Source organism: Musa acuminata, chromosome BXJ2-5 (assembly GCF_036884655.1).
Source record: "Musa acuminata AAA Group cultivar baxijiao chromosome BXJ2-5, Cavendish_Baxijiao_AAA, whole genome shotgun sequence".
In the NCBI taxonomy this organism is placed as follows: Eukaryota; Viridiplantae; Streptophyta; class Magnoliopsida; order Zingiberales; family Musaceae; genus Musa; species Musa acuminata.
In genome coordinates, this window is record NC_088342.1 from 7,667,285 (window position 1) to 7,683,742 (window position 16,458).

At 45.3% G+C, this 16,458-nt stretch overlaps 4 protein-coding genes across 4 annotated transcripts; all 4 read right to left on the reverse strand.

The window, feature by feature from the left end:
* Positions 1-345: 345 nt before the first annotated feature.
* Positions 346-2,574, reverse strand: LOC103984571 (thaumatin-like protein 1). The gene is made up of 3 exons (XM_009402089.3): positions 2,292-2,574; positions 1,490-2,189; positions 346-944 (listed from the first exon to the last, which is right to left on the reverse strand). Exons 1-3 carry the CDS (start codon positions 2,371-2,373, stop codon positions 770-772), a joined length of 957 nt encoding a protein of 318 aa, XP_009400364.2. The 5' UTR covers positions 2,374-2,574; the 3' UTR covers positions 346-769.
* A 2,431-nt stretch (positions 2,575-5,005) lies between these two features.
* LOC135612308 (eukaryotic translation initiation factor 4B3-like) lies at positions 5,006-8,321 on the reverse strand. Its single transcript, XM_065108453.1, has 2 exons — positions 7,105-8,321; positions 5,006-5,326 (listed from the first exon to the last, which is right to left on the reverse strand). Exons 1-2 carry the CDS (start codon positions 8,265-8,267, stop codon positions 5,290-5,292), a joined length of 1,200 nt encoding a protein of 399 aa, XP_064964525.1. The 5' UTR covers positions 8,268-8,321; the 3' UTR covers positions 5,006-5,289.
* Positions 8,322-11,406: 3,085 nt separating this feature from the next.
* LOC135612309 (3-ketoacyl-CoA synthase 1-like) lies at positions 11,407-13,381 on the reverse strand. Its single transcript, XM_065108454.1, has one exon. It carries the CDS (start codon positions 13,206-13,208, stop codon positions 11,622-11,624), a length of 1,587 nt encoding a protein of 528 aa, XP_064964526.1. The 5' UTR covers positions 13,209-13,381; the 3' UTR covers positions 11,407-11,621.
* Positions 13,382-14,102: 721 nt separating this feature from the next.
* LOC103984782 (uncharacterized) lies at positions 14,103-14,622 on the reverse strand. The gene has a single exon (XM_009402342.3). The coding sequence runs from the start codon at positions 14,607-14,609 to the stop codon at positions 14,289-14,291; it is 321 nt and encodes a 106-aa protein (XP_009400617.2). The 5' UTR covers positions 14,610-14,622; the 3' UTR covers positions 14,103-14,288.
* Positions 14,623-16,458: the final 1,836 nt, after the last annotated feature.

Below are 16,458 nucleotides of genomic sequence, written 5' to 3' on the forward strand. Positions count from 1 at the left end.
CGTCAGATTCTTACGGAGAGAACATTTATTGCATGTAGATTTATAGGAACCAAAACCTGTTTTGGTCAGCTGCGGTGTCTTCTAATATTTCAAAGTTTTGACTAGTTGGAAGAAAGGAAATATAGGGTGCAAGACATACTGAGCACCAAGTAAGATTAAGTGGGTCCCAGTAGTGACATGGAACCAGCTCAGGTGGTTCGGTATCGGGCGTTGTCACGAATCTAATCGGAACGGGTGGTTGATATTACTTTTCCCATTCAATTACATTGAAAGCTCCTCCAAAGCGGCTTATGGTCAACTTGACTGCACGATTGGTAATTTGAGAGTTTGCTGCATTTCCAAGTGTTGACTGTAGTAGAAGATTTTGACTATTTGATTGAATATTTTTCTTTCGATTTCTTGTAGCAACACTCAAAATTGACATCTGGAAGAGCAACATGAACTCCGAGTGCAAACGCTATAGATAACAAATAAAAGAATATACTCGACCGCCAAGACGTATCCAAAGAACCCTATGTACTACAGGCCTACACAATCCAACGAGTATGACCCTAAGGTGTGAATCAGGTTGGTGAGAAGACACATCAGTTAGATGCTTGTCAGCTCAGCTGGAGTCTCCACGCGTAGCAGCTCTTTTCGTTCTTAGTCAGATCCCCGGCAGCATCTGCTGTGATCTGCCTAATGAAGGCGGATGGAAGATGGGGTGGTCCCGAAGAATGGCTTCCCTCTCGCCACGGTGCCGCTGCGGCGTGTTCTCCGCGCGGCCGCGCTAAAAGCCACGATGTAAGGCGAGAGGAGCGAGGAGGACGGGAAGTAAAAGGGCCGCCAGGCGTGGCACGGTGAGCGTGGCGTCGCTCCCCTGCTCCCCGCCGATGTACACCATGGTGCTGTTGCTGGTCGACGAAATGTCTGCTTCTTCTGGATTCGAGCCCGAAGATTTCTGGCTGTCAAAAGAAAGTATTCAAGGTCAGCAACGTTAAAAATCGTTGGACTGCGGTGGAAGAACGGGATGAAACAGTTGAATTATTGCACGAGAAATAAATGATGATGATGATGATGATGATGATGAATAATGGGAGCGCGAAAAGGACATGCAATAACAATAGATATACTGTCAGTCACTAGTCTCCAACACCAAGAATGTGCCAACTACGATCGAGAATAATTCCCCGGTGCTTAGGTGTCCTACTTTTGTGCAAGGAAGATTGTGTTCGAAGATTAAGGGTGGACTGACTTCGACTTTTGATGGAACAAACGGTAGCTTTTGGCTGGTGCCTCCTTGGCGACCTAACATATGGATGAATCAAGTACTTGTTTGAATCGGAGACACGCTGTACTGCGTACTGCCTAAGCATGCGCATGCAGAGCATGTCGCAGTAAAATGATTCTATTGACAACAGTTTAATGATTGAGGATATTATACTGAAATTAAATTGTGCTTAATAATAACTAAGAGGAAGAACCAGATAAATGGTTGGTGTTTATAGACCTTGTGGTGCTGGGGCAGAAGGAGATGAGATAGTTGGCGGAGGCGCACGTAAAAGTGGACGTGGCGTCGTCGTAGGCGTAACTGTAGGCCCTGGGGCAGGCGTTCTTGAAGAACTGGGAGTAGGACGACGGCTTGCAGGTGTTGGGGTTCCCGAAGTCGCCGCTGCAGCAGTACTGGGGCGATCCGAAAGCCTCGCAGGCGCTCTTGCACGCCACGCTCTCGCTCCCGCCGTCCGAGGTCGACAGCACCACTTTGAGGTCCGAGGGGCACAGCCCGTTGAGGTCCACCAGGCACCCCGTCGAGCTGCAGCTCCCACCCGAGCCGCCCTGCGGCACCACCAGCATCGGCAGGTTGTAGCCGTCCACGAGGCTCACGTCAAAGAAGTCCATACCGCCGCTGCCGTCGAGCGTGAACTCCGCCAGGGTGGCGGGGGGCGCCGCACCGCCGCCGGAGCACTCCACCCTTCCGGAACCGCAGTCGCCGGTGCCGCAGCTGAACCTGCCGCTGAAGTCAGTGGCGCAGCGGGTGCGGCCCCAGAAGCGGCCCGACCAAGCGGCGGGCACGTCCAGGCTGCGCGACTCGCCCTTCTGCAGCTGGAAGCCCGTCGTGGACAGCGCCGCCGTGCCGGCACTCGAGAGCACCCCGGGCCATACGGTGTAGTCGCAGTTGTTCGTTAGTGTAAATGTTGCGGCGAGTGCCCCTGAAAACCAGATCAAACAGTGTCAAAATAACACGGAATCGATAACAGCGGAGGAGCCCATTCCATGAAATCCAAACACCAAAAGCAGAAAAGAAACATCACCTGAAACAGAGACGACAAGGGATGACAGAACGAATAAAAGTCTGGCCATGTTTGACGCCAAAGTGGGGGGCTTATGGATCATTGCAGGAAAGGCGTGGCTTGAAATTTATAGAGAAAGGTTAGGAAGACGAGGATGATGTGGGGCCCACGAATGACGACAAAAAGATGGGGGGAACTCGAGAGCTCTCAGTGTAAATGCAGTCGATCAATAGACAACGATTCCGACTGGAGACGAGGAAGTGGATCCAAAGAAAGGTCGCTCTTTGCTGTGGGATCTGTCGTCGCCGCGATCAACTTGGTGATCGTCTTCGTTACAAGACTAATATGCTTAACTGATCTACGACGTGGATACGTGGGACGAATCAACACGGGACTATCGTGGATACTTCTCTTCGTCCGGTGCGGATAAGCTGGCATACGACAGGGATCGTGGGGCAACGAAAAGCCGCCGTGGTAAAGCGAAGTCGGAAGCAACAGTTCCCGTTCGAAAGTTGGGAGAGACACCTTTGTTGACCTGTCGATGCAATTCCATGGCTGTTGTAAGCAACAGTCCTAATGTTTCCCACTGATGACGGAAATCTCGCTTTTGGCTTTGGTTAGATTAGGGGAATTATACTCTCTGCTTCTTTTTTACGACTGCACAGAGGATTTGACTGTACGTGCCAAAGAAAATATAAATATAAATATAAATATAAATATAAATTTGAGGAACTAAAAGAAATGTGAGATAAACGTGGTGTATTGCGTGGATAGCATGACACTGATTGATAACCATCAAACTTAGAAATCATGCTACATCAGTAATATTTTTATATTATTTGATAAATTATTTAGTACCATTTTAATTGAGGAGTATGAGAACCAAAAACTTTCGTCTCTTTTATCCTTAAAAACGTTTTTTGAAACTCACATGAAGGACAAAACTTATTTTCTACACTTAACTCAACTCTATGGTTATTAAGAATGATCACAGTTGAAGAGAAAAATGAGATAAGAATCGTCAAACCAGACGGGAAAGGAAAGCTGGTCAAATAAGTAACCCAAAGATTCGCAATCATTAACTACAGCGATTGATTGCTAAAAGTTCAGTAGGACTACCACGTGATTCAATTCCACGCGCACGTGTCAGTCGAACGTGCCATCTGAGCGGATCGAAACGCGAGACCATCTGCTCCGCTGGATCGATTGGTAGGATGTTGTCGACGACTGTCCGACAGGCGACGGTGGACGCGTCACAACGCGCGCCGACGCCCTTCGCGGCCACTTCCCAACACCGTGAAGGGTTCGGTGCGACCAAACGCATTCCATTGCCGACGTGTTTCCTCCAGCTGTTGGCGGCAGGTCTATTTGCTGCATTAACTCCGCGCTTATCTGTTGTCTGTGGATTTGATATAAGCCACGACTGCTGCTGCTGCTGCTTCGTGTGGAATGGCCGCATAGTGTTCGACTATTTGTCTGTGATGTTTTTGCTGCAAAATGTAAGTAGCGAATGCAGGATTAAGCACCGGAGTGAGCTAAAGCGATAGAGCACCTACTAATTACTCACTGTGACCATGGGGCCACTTTGGAAGAAGCCGCCACCAGTGTCACTGGAGCAACCGAAACAGAGAAGAAGAACACGCAGAGCAACAGTTCTTTTGGAAAACGCAGTCATTATGACAGCCACAGAAACGCGAATCTTCGCCGGAAAGCAGCGAGAGTTCCAGATTTCCGCTTCCAAACAAAAGATTATTATTCAGCCACATGATTAATAGGAAACAGAGGCAAAGATCTAACACCTATGTGGAGTTCATTTTCACCTGCTAAGGGAACCAAACAAAGCTGACTACTCGTGGCGCAACTTTCTGATGTTCTTAGGGCCAGTCATGTCAAAGACTTTGGGATTCTTATATGATTATTTTTAATTAATTATCATTAATATTTTGATCATATATTTTTAAAATTTATATTGAGATTATTATATTTATAAAAATAAAATATTTAATCATGTTTCTCTTGATATCATTGATTCTGTCGACAGAAATATCGCATGTGCTCAATTGTAAATTCTATAATATTTTCACCAGCACACACAGTAAATGATGTGAGAAGAAATATGATTAAATATTTTATTTTCATAAATATAAGGATTTCAATATATTTTTTAAAAATATAAGAATCGAGATGTTAAAAATAGTTAATTACAGAAAATAATATGTAAATAATCTCTTATGTATGAATTTCCATTTATGAATAGCATCTTAATAGTATTGTTTGTCTATCAAATGTATTACTAAAATGTTCACATGATTTTAATTATATTTGTTTTTCTTAAACCAAATAGTTGGATGCATATTTTTTTTCTTAAACATTATGGAGCGTTTAAATTATTTAATGACATTAATGATATATTGATTTCCTGAACAGGGTTTCTTTCCGGTTCCAATACAATGTCTGTTGGTCGACCAATTGATGAAGCTCTGTTTCTGTCTTTTCCCCTTAGATATTAAACTCCCCCATCTAAATCGAATGTGGATGAGTTTGTCTGATGGCAGTCTTCAAAGTAATAACTTGCAGCAATGTTTCAGCCTGCATTGCATTGCTTTGCTTTGCGTATTTTGTTGGTGGTGCCAATACTGATTCCTACAATTTAAATCTTAAGATTTAAATTCTCTTGACAATACCATGTACAATCATCATTAACACAACAATTGTCAATGTGGTACGAGCAATGATTCAAAATCAAACAGCAAGAGCTCACATTATCAGAGCATGTCAAGTAATACAACAGACTAATACAAAACATAATTTCTAGAGTGCACGGATAACACAAGAAATATTGCAGCGACGACCCGTAAACTCGAAGGATGCACAATGCTCAATTCATTACGAACAAGTAATATACTAATTTATCCACCAAAACTGTGGTCTTGTGAAAATTTCCAGCAACCAATGTCACTTGAAGACGCACCATCAGCCGGATGAATCTTTAATCCTGAGGCCATTACCTGTATAAATTTCAGTTTTCCAGTGCTGTGTTCTCAATCTTGTCAATCCTGAATGAGAAATTGCAGAAAAGTAAGAGACTGAACAAAATGTTTCCACCAAGGAATGTGATACTATTATTACCAAGTGAAAATATATAGTAAATCCGAGTACAATTGGAGCAGAGTGGAGACATGCAAGACAGTGAGTGGTGTTGAAGCAAAAGCATCCCTGTGAATGCAAATTTACAAAAGCTACCAACCATCACTCATTCATCAACTGCGATCCCACCTTATCATACAGACCAAAAACCATATATGATTGAACCGCAGAAAGTAGACACACACAGTAATGTGTCTGCATATAAAATTCTCAACTAAAATTTCTTACTTGATCTTTGTTATTAAAATATTTCCTCTGAAACTAGGGAACAGGTATCCATGAGAGAAGAAAAAACCCATAACTATTAGTTCCTTAAGTTATTTAGGGAGTGGAGCCAAAAAATGGCAAAATTTTGAACACACGACAATCCACAACAGTCATGCAATCAGCCAAGATAGAGCTACTTTATTTTCCAACAAAAAAGTCAATCAACACAAGAATAATATTAAACAGATAGGTGAAACTCACAGCCAGGAGAGCTATTATTAGCTTCCAACAAGAGAAAAACAATCAAGGGAAAAACATTATTAAACAATTAGGTTTAACTCAGATGGAAGAAACTAAGTACTAGAGTTTCACATACCATGTTTCTTCAATTGAAGGCACGACATAATATGTAAATTGTAACAACCATGCCATTTGCTGGAAATATTTCAGATTGCTTAGATTCAGAATGATAGGCATTTTCTATTCTTTTGTGCTAGTCAGGCTTTTTTATTGTCCTTATTTTAGTGGGTTGTACAAATCCTATCCTTGAATTTAATAAGCATCCTAAAATCTTGACAGATCCAATCATCACTGCTGCCAAGACTGAGAAGATCCCATGAGTAGTGATTGTTCGACTCTTGAGTTGGATAGTTAACAGATTTTATCAGTTTGACATTTAAGGTCAAATATTGTTTGAAACTCACTAAAGTTTGATCTAATTAGGTTTACAAGTTTGATTTTGAAATTCTCCCTGCCTTTAGGCTGTTTCGCTCACAATTGAGAGATTAAGCTACTAAACAGTATTTTCGCAAGATCAAACTTAAAATTCGCTTCTGCAACTTTTAATAGTGATTAAAATGCAGAAAAGAGATAATCTAGAATATCAAATTAAAACATAAAAGTCGTACGAATCAAAACTTAGAAATAAAAGCTAATGCTGGACATGATTTAATATCTTCACCCATACATGAGAGAATTACAAGGACGGACTTTGTTACAACAATAAGGTTGCTCCTTAACACTCTGGGAGACCAAGATTCGAATCATGGAAGCAGCTTCTCTATATTTAAAGATAAGGTTTCATAAATTGACCCTCCCCAAGCAACTTCTCTATTATCATTGTTTGTAGAAATAGCTAATTATGTCAAAAGAGAATGAACTACCAAACTAGATTGTCAGAATGCATAGAAGAAATGGTCCATGGTGATAATGTGCTAGTGCTAATCAAAAGCACTCTGTGCAAGCATAAGCGCAAAACAACTATCAAATAAAGCTTCTTCCGAATTATGCTTGACATGTGGCCAAACTCAAAAGTTTTTTATGTTATGCAACAAAACATATAGCAAAGAGAATTCTCACATCTGATCACAAGTCAAGTAAACCAAAATGATGGACAAAAAATTCTAAAGACCAACAATTATGTATAACACATAAAGCAATTCTATTATAAGCAACAGAAGAGAAGATTTGATAACCAGACCTCGGAGAAGCCTGAGCAGTATCTGGCCTCCTCCAAGCACCATTTGTGCGGTTCTCGGGCGATCTTCCAGCTCCATTGGCCACCCCAAATCCCCTCTTGTCAAAAGACCTTTCGAGCTGCGCATCCTGGATCTTAGAGGCCTCCAGCTTCTCGTCAATCTGCTTCCAGTCCTGCCCCTTATCTGCCAATACTTCTTCGCGTGGCCGAGCCTGTCCGAACGGGTTTGAACCCCTGCTCTTCTTCTCCATCGTAGATCCCTCGTCCTGCTTGCCTTGGACTTGTTCCCCATTGCTCAACGGCAAAGAGCGCGGCTGCAGCACAAGCCGACGCCTTCCGCCGCTGCCTATTTCGTCCTCCCTCCTCCAAATGTCGGAATCTCCGAAATCCTTCTTCCTCCCCCATGTTTCCGAATCGGCTCCGCCGCTGTTGGATCCTTCCCTTTTGAACATCTCGAAACCGCCGCCGCCCCCACCGATCCTCCGCCCCTCAGCCGGCGGCGCGGTGCTCTTGCTCGATATCCATGTATCCGATTCGTCCGCCCTCGACTGCGAGTCAAAGAAGCTCCCTCCACCGCCCCTCTCCCTTCTTTCCAAGGCCACGGACTTCTTCGCTGCGCCCCAGTCGTCGATCTCGTCGGCGCGAGACGGTAACAGATCACGGTTGGATCCACCGCCTGCTCCGCCGAAGCCATCCGTCCTCGGATCGTCGGAATCCCTAGACGAGCCCCAGCGGGTAGGGCCGGAGTCCTCTCCGGAGACGGAGGCCCGGCCGCGGGCTCCGCCGTAGGAGGAGTAGCCAAAGCCGCGGGAGGAGGAGCGCTCGAGCTCCTCGGCAGAGCGCTCTCGGGGGCCGGTGGGGAGGAGGAGGAGCTCGTCCCGCGTGAGGCCCTTGGAGGAGGACGAGAGGGGGCGGTCACCGGCGCCGTGGGAGACGGGCTTGCCGGTGGTGAACTCGGCAAGGGTAAGGGCCTGCGCCTTCTTCTTCTTCTTCTTGGAGGTACTGGAGGCGGCAGCGGCGAGGGAGGGGAAGTCCTGTTGTTGAGAGGCCACGGAGGAGAAGACATCATCGTCCCTATCTTTGGCCACGGCCATGGCGCTCTCGTGTTCCTCGACGTCCAACGCCCAGGCGCTCGGTTTCGCCCAAGCCGACACGGACGCCACCATCCTTACTCGCCCCTCCCTTCCGTTCTGCTTGTTTCCTCCCTCTCCACGAGCTTTTAAGTGGCGAATGGACGGCTGAGAAGCGTTCGGGTCGCAAAGGGCGGTGTGCTCTACGTTTTCTCGGGTCGTCGTCTTCTTTTACCATCTTCTAAAAACCATCCATCGATTTTTTTCTAAATTATGAGACCTTTTTCCAAACTTTGAATCTTATCTGTCGTATATATATATATATATATATATATATATATATATATATATATATATATATATATATATATATATATAAGTCATCTTCAAGCTTAAACAATCAAAATTTACTCTTACAAGTATAAATAAAAACCATGACATCTAATTATTAGAGTTGATAATATATATTGTGGGGAGAAAAAGCCCATCCAACATCATTCAAATTTAACACATGATTAGCTCCGTTCGTTCGTCACTATCAATAGAATCCACCTCGAGGAGGGAAGATCTCAACTCTCTCGTTTTGACATCTTTATATTACTATCTCAGTCTAGACATGTAGGCAAAACATGGTGCCGCATGAAGATCAAATCTGCACCTATTCGATCCACATTAGCCTTTATCTCCTGTTACGTGTGTTGGTGAACAAATGTGTCATGACTGGTGAATCAGCATAGCCTGGTCCACGAGTCGATGTCGGAAGTTTTTTGTCGGCTGAGCTGGATGCCGAGGTCGACCGGGCCCTCGTGACAGGGTGTTGATCAGCATTCCTCAGTGTGCCGATCCAAGCACCGTTATGTCGAGCCACGTCTCTCCGTCTCCGGGGTGATTGGCATCACGTCTTCGTATACTGAATGACGATTTCTGAGTTGAGACGCTCGCAGGTCGTGGGCGATCGCTTTCCTGCAAAGATGGTCTTCGTCGGATGATTCCCGACTTTAGCCCCTCTAACGAGCAAGTCAATGGAGTGTTCAATTGATTTTGTCTCTCTCCCTCTTGGCCAGATACCGGCTAGAGGTCTTTATATTACTGTACATGAGTCGGTCGTACGCGGGTTGGCGTGGTGGACATGCCAAACAGTGCCTTGATATGGATTCTGACTTGACGTGTCTTGAGGGCGACGTGACGTGCCAACCAGCGCCTTAGTATGATATCTAACTCGGCGTGGGGGCGACGTCGTCTCGGGATTCCCGGGACACGACATGCCAAGCAGCGTCTTAGTACAGATTTTGTCCTAACGTGTCTTGAGGCTAAAATATGCCGTATGAACGTGCAACACAAAAACCCTGAAAGCTTGATCTATGGCACCGTAGAAGGTTAGCTATGTTTCTTGTTACTGCACCACTGCCATTGCTCGCACATCTCTTCTCCACATTGGAGTTGACATAACTCGTTCTCTCATGAGACGACATCGCAACTCGAGCCTCAGAGGGTGTCACTGAGAGATCATTAACTCCTTTTTTCAATTTTGTAATCTTCATACGAAATAAATTGTTCGAGAGTCAAATTCATTCTTCGGCAGACCCCACAGCAAAGCAAATGCTTCCCACATTGTCCTGTGTGCACCTGAGAATGTGGTAACACAAAGCAGAGGAATGAATGAACCTGATGGATACCATCTGCAGATTAATAAACCATCTTTACTTGAGGAAAATACTTGACGCTTTTTATTTTTGGCAATCCCTTTTTCCCACTCTGTCGTCCGATTTTGCTTAATGTCACAATTCGTCTTGCGATGTTATCTGTCGCTCGATATTTAATATCACTCTACAAAGAGAAAAATATTGCTCGAGGAAGTAATCGCTCATCCCTCAACACCGTTCGTCAAATCATGATCATCTTAAATATTTTTAAATTATATAAAATTATAATAATATATTATTATGATCCTATCAATAATAAAGATCATGATCTTAATATAATCTTCTACATTATGAAATAGTTTAATAAATATTTTTTTTTATATTTATTATTAATTAAAAAAACTATGTAATCGTCATATTTTATATTCATTATCAATAAAAATTCAGTTAACCATTTCTTCTTATAGTACGAGAGCCATAGTTGCTCCAACCAATTTTTTTCTTTAATTCTCTTTTTACTATTATTGCCATGTACCTTTTTATTTACGAAGATAATATTGTAAGCTGTTTCGGATATATGACGAAGACCAGTTTCATGAAATATCATTTTCCATTATTCATTTTTCACCAAAGAAATAAACAAATTAAGCAGTCATTTAAAACAAATTTAAGTTGTTTGTTTTGTGTTAATCTGAATTTTATCAAAGATTAAATACGACGCCAATATACATACATACATACTAAAAGCTTTTCACCAAATTTAAAATGTAAACTTCAAAATAATATTATATATATATATAATAAGCTGTAATTCGAATCCACTCAAACAAAGATGATGGCTGGCTATACATTGAATGCCGACCATTTATCAAGGGGGTCCCATTTCTGTGGCCAGTTGACGGATGACTACTGTTGGGGATTATTAGAGTTATTGCCCCAGAAAAAAACAACAAAAGGCAAAGGGGCCTTAAATTATTAGGTCATGAATCAAAAGCTTACATTACATTTAACACCCGACGACCGTTCTCGAGCACCGATCGACCATCCAATAATATAATCGAACAGGTTAAGTTTCAATATCGGAGTGATATATCAGTCAGACTAAACATCGAGTCTTTGAGGTTGCCCGTAATCTAACCTATTAATGAAACTTTACCGACGTCACATCAAAGGTACTTCTCAAAGTTGCGTGGCTTATTTGAAATGCCCGTCTCTATCTTGCTACCTAAAACAAATTAGACTCAGATGTACGACATGAATTATTCTTAGCAAGATTCCTAAAGAAGTCTCATCCGTCCATCGCCACCAACTGTCCCAGTAACTGCACTGCATCTTCGAGTTAGATCATAATCGAGGCGATATAGGAGAGGAGTCGAAGAAGACGGACGCAACTGCTTGCAGTCTTTTGGAAGTACATTCTTCTGGAACCCAACAGTCTCTCAGACTTGAATCTGTGATGAAAAGAGGTAACTTGATTTTGACGATGAAACACATATGAGTTGGTCGTTTATTTAGGTATAGTTGATGTTCCAGGGCGATAGAAAGGCTATGGGGAGACTCAGGTTCTGATGATGTAAACAAACAAACAAACATAAGCACACGATTACAATCTAGGTTGAGTTTATTGTTTTGACCAGAAGCTAAATTGCACGCATGCATGAGGATAAACGTAGATACAGGGAGCAAGTGTGTGCACTGCTGAACGGGGGTAACAGCTTCAAACAAATGGTGGTAATAGGAGCTTGCATTTATGTGGTTGAGGCAAATGGAGGACACGAGAGGGCGCGCCGTGGGTTCGTCGACAACCTCAAGCCTGTCCCTTGACCGGGTAGCGGTCGACGCAGTCGGCCCAGGGGTTGCAGCGCCCGCGGCTGCCCTGGTGCACCGGCGGGACGTCTCGGAGCGCACGCCACACCGCGCTGTTGCACTTGAACCCGGACCCGAAGCCGATCTGCCACACGCGGTTACCCCGGCGCACTCGGCCCTTAGCCTCCGCGTACGCCAGCTCGTACCACAGCGAGCTGCTGCTGGTGTTGCCGAAGCGGTGCAGCACGCTACGGGAGGGCTCCATGTCCGCGGATCCCAGCCCCAGGTTCTTCTGTATCTCCTCGAGCACCGCCCGCCCCCCGGCGTGCACGCAGAAGTGCTCGAATGCTCGCCGGAAGTCCGGTATGTAGGGCCGCACGCCCCTCAGCCTCAGCACCCGTCGACCCAGTAGCGATGCCAGGAACTTGAGCTGCTCCGACAAGGGCAGCACCAGGGGTCCCAGCGTGGTGATGTTGGTCTTGAGTGCGTCCCCGGCCACGGCCATCAGCTCCCTGGCCAGAGACACTCCGATCGCCCCGCGGCCGTCTTCCCGCTGGTACACGCACCCGTAGCAGCTGTCGTCCGCCCCCTTGTGCGTCCGCACGGTGTGTACCAGCCGGTACTTGGCCCGCCCCGCGTCCGCCCGCCGGTTCGACAGTAGCATGGCGGCGCCACCCATCCGGAAGATGCAGTTGGACAGCAGCATGGAGCGGTCGTTGCCGAAGTACCAGTTGAGCGTGATGTTTTCCGTGCTCAGCACGACGGCGTAGGAGTTGGGGTTCGCCTGGAGAAGGTCCTTGGCGAGGTCGATGGAGATAAGCCCCGCGCTGCAGCCCATGCCGCCCAGGTTGAAGCTCTTCACGTCCTCCCGCATCTTGTAGCGGTTGACGATCATAGACGCCAGCGACGGCGTCGGGTTGAACAGGCTGCAGTTGACGATGAGTATGCGGACGTCACGCCGCGGGTCGACACCCGTGGCCTCGAAGAGGGCGTCGAGGCAACCAAACATGACGGCCTCCGCCTCCAACCGAGCTTCCGCCATGCACAGCCGAGGCGGCCGCGCCTGCACTCCGGGCGGCAGATACGTCTCGTCCCCCAGCCCTGACCGCATCGTGATCTTTGTCTGGAAGCCGAGTGACTCCTCCGTGAATACGCCGGTGCAGTCGGTCATCTCCAGGAACCCCTCTTTGGAGATCTTGTGCTCGTCGTCGGGCTTGTAGCAAGCGAACTCCACCAGGTAGACGGGGCGCGGCCGCTTCAAGTAGTAGGCGGCGAGCAAGACCAGGGCGACCACCGCGGAGCCGAGTCCGGTGGCGGGGTCGATGGAGAGCCGGGCCGGCGTGGTCACGAGTATCCGGTCGAGCCGGATCGTGGCGGCGAGGGCCGAAAATAGGAGGGGCACCAGCAGGTAAGCGGTGGGGATGGTGGTGTAGCCCAGGCCGAGCTTGACGTACTTGAGGTTGATAGACTGGAGGAAGTCCGGCAGACGGCGGCGGATCTTGATGACGATGGAGGTATCCCTGAAGGCCATTTCGGCCGTCAGGCGCTCGCGATCCATCACGGCGGGCTCAGCGGCCGCCGTATCCATCCTAACAACAACGGCTAAACAAAAGGCAGAGTGGAACGAACCTATACACGCATATAACCTCACAAGCAAAAAAGTAGTGGTACTCCGAAAAAGGATTGCATTATCATAAGAAGATAGAAGATATATAGAGAACGTCGTCAGCAGAAACGACAGTTGGTCGACGCAGTTAGAAAACGGAGGCGAGAGTAGCAGCCGTATTAAATGGGTATAGGTGGGGGCTTGCATGGTCTTGCCGACCCCAGTGGCAATAGGTGCGAGGGGTCAACCGGCAGCTGGGCTGAAACCAAGAGACGAAAGGGAGGAAATAGGTGAAACGGGTGGCCAATATTAATGGGAGGTCAGGCAAAAGGACGGGGCTGATCGCTCAACCACCGGGAAGGAGGCTGGGGAATTAAAATCCCACAGCTACGCAGACGCGTACAGATTGCTTCTCTGATTGATTCCGGGGTATGACTCCAGCGATCGTCGTCGCTTCGGGGCAACGTCCCCCTTGTCCGCCAAATAAATGAGCCCCTCTTCACCAATTGACTTATGTCGAAGCCCTAACATCCTGCAGATCTGACTCGAATCCAATTGCTTGACCGGTATAAGGGACCTGTGCCACGGTTTAAGCGGAGCGAGCCAGTGCGAAAGCAGGTCGGGTTCGTATGATTTCAAAGAGACCTGTTACGCACGTCTGGCCCATCATCAACGACTGTGTTCGTAATGGACCACGATTGGTAAAAGGGAACCGAGGCCTAACCTATCTTGACCCATTACCATTCTTTCAAGGGATGCGTACGCGTATGGAAGGCATCCACAACTTTGGCGTCTGAACTTAAAACGTATCTTGAATCATTCAGATGGCTAGTTTCTTTATTACGCATCATGTTCGCAATCAAAGAGTATTTAAGCTTGTCGGATATGTCAACTCCATGAGGATTGGCGGACAAAATGGTCACTGCATTACATTTGCCCCTACGTAAATTTCAACCCAAAGTTGCGGCCTTTAATCCGAATGTTGCTTTTATGTGGCATACTATTGGCAGATTCGGAGTTGCACATGTCTCCCATTGATTGCATGCAATAGTCTGCACCACATCACCGCGGCATCTTCTTCCTCTCTGCTCTCCACACGCTGTTCATCTTCTCGATGAATTCCTCCGCTCTCTTCCTCAGCTCATCATCTTCCCCGTTGGAATCGTCACCGTTCTTTTCGTCTGGCCCTCCAAAACCGGATGTTGACGGCGCTGGTCCGCGCACTCTGTCATCATCGTCTATGGTCGGAAGGCTGCGCTCGGTCACACCATTGCTGCTGCTAATTAGCAGAAGAATGGCTACGATGAGGTGGCAGACGCAGAAGGATAGGAAAGAGGTAGAAGCTGATCGAGGCATCAACTCTTCCTCGCAAGATAACATCATGGTAAACGATGGGGGAAGGTTTTCGTTGGCATCAGGTTAAATATACAGTAGCCTTGCAGACTTTGTCTTGTCGAGAAAGCTATGTTGGGCTGGCCATGAATATAAATTTCCATCAGCTTACAGTGGAAGAATTAGCTGCATGGCTTTACAGCTACGATGGGCCCCTTCACAATCTGCTTCTGATGCTTTCCGCGGAAGGAATTCGAAGTCAAACGAAAAGTTTACTGAATCTTATCATATCGGAATGCAAATGATAAGATTCCTCCGATAGTCAAATTAATATATATTTGTTTATTTCAATTAATTCGAAATGAAGATATAATTAAAAATAATTATATACTATTGACTTTGTAACGATCGTCTATTATAAAATATCAAAGAAGCTTAATAAGAAAATATATTCTTTAAATGTTATGTTGACATGACATGGTTTGTCATCTCTGATATATATATATATATATATATCATCGACACATGTCATGTATGCAAAGTTTATATATGCAACCATGAAATGGATCATTATGTTAAACAGGCCCAGACACAGGCGGGCCTAAACCCAACTTGGGTTGGTCATTTCGGGATTGTTTGGTACACATAAATTAACCCAACACAAATGCAATTGTATTTATTAGAGACCACAATTAACCAAAAATATTCATGAGAGTTATGCACGGCTTTCCATCCGGAATGGTCACTCCATGAATCTAATTCCAAACTATCATCATCTTGACTTGCAATATGAACTATCATGTTGGAGTTATTACGTAACTTATGGCGAATTAAATTACGTCCTCACAACAAAGTGATGATCGAAGATTTCAAATGATCATCTCATGAGTTAATCTCATCATTTCAATTACAATGGGCTACTCTAGTCTATTATAAAAAGACCTTCCCCCTAACTACGTCGATAGATTCATATGAAAAATCTCTCGTGATGTAATTTTTATAGGATCACTAGTAAGATTGTTCATCTTCGATAGATTCATATGAAAAATCTCTCATGATGCAATTTTTATAGGATCACTAGTAAGATTGTTCATCTTCGACATGAGACGTGTGATATAATTTCGATATGAATCCCTAACCTATCTATCCAATTGACGAAAATATGAATTATTACGATCTAAATGTTGTACAGTGTGTAGTTGCTGAAAATTAAATGCCGATTCCTTGATGGGGAACCGCGCACACAACAACCGCTACTACTATACGAAGAATAAGACATGAGGAAGGATCAGCTGCCAAAGAAACTAAAGCCTGTTCCTTTGGGCGAAAGCAACAAGTGGAATGGTATCTTTGCATTGGCCAGCAAAGATGCAGTTGGAATATGTTCTGAAACAGTAATCTACAGCATATGCAGCCATGACCTGACCTCTGATGGCGGAATGCATTGTTGATTCTGCGTGCCGAAGAAGAAGAATAGCTAGCTGTTCGGCACAAGGCTACGAGGATCCCTCCAGAATCATCAAAACAGTGATTTGATGGTCCCAAAACCTTCTTCATCGATTAGGAAGAGAGTAGAACTAAAAACAAATAGTCAACATGTACCTAATGAATGACAAAGGCTTGTGATTCACAAAAGGATATACAGTATCCTATTCTTTTTCTCTCGACAAGATTCTGTCGGCATGACGACGAGGAAGCCGAGGATACAAACAAAGAATTATTTGGCCTCGTGGCCTATTATATTTTGTGTAATATAGCCTTGACCGAGTCTCTTCTTTATCCTCTTTTCTTCCTCCTGAAAGAAATCAGTGTCTTCATGTTGATTTAATGCAAACTGGCAAGCCAAATTCTCCCCCTTCATCTGATCACGTCAGGGATGAGGTTTCTGTCAGGCCAAATT

Bases quoted from the DNA above. Each gene is read 5' to 3' on its own strand.
- LOC103984571 (XM_009402089.3), bottom strand. From the start codon at position 2,373: ATGATCCATAAGCCCCCCACTTTGGCGTCAAACATGGCCAGACTTTTA. The intron at 2,190-2,291 runs GTGATGTTTCTT...TCTGGTTTTCAG, and splicing joins CCTTGTCGTCTCTGTTTCAG to GGGCACTCGCCGCAACATTT. The intron at 945-1,489 runs GTCTATAAACAC...TTCTTTTGACAG, and splicing joins TTCTGCCCCAGCACCACAAG to CCAGAAATCTTCGGGCTCGA.
- LOC135612308 (XM_065108453.1), bottom strand. From the start codon at position 8,267: ATGGTGGCGTCCGTGTCGGCTTGGGCGAAACCGAGCGCCTGGGCGTTG. The intron at 5,327-7,104 runs GTCTGGTTATCA...TTTCTCATTCAG, and splicing joins ACTGCTCAGGCTTCTCCGAG to GATTGACAAGATTGAGAACA.
- LOC135612309 (XM_065108454.1), bottom strand. From the start codon at position 13,208: ATGGATACGGCGGCCGCTGAGCCCGCCGTGATGGATCGCGAGCGCCTG.
- LOC103984782 (XM_009402342.3), bottom strand. From the start codon at position 14,609: ATGATGTTATCTTGCGAGGAAGAGTTGATGCCTCGATCAGCTTCTACC.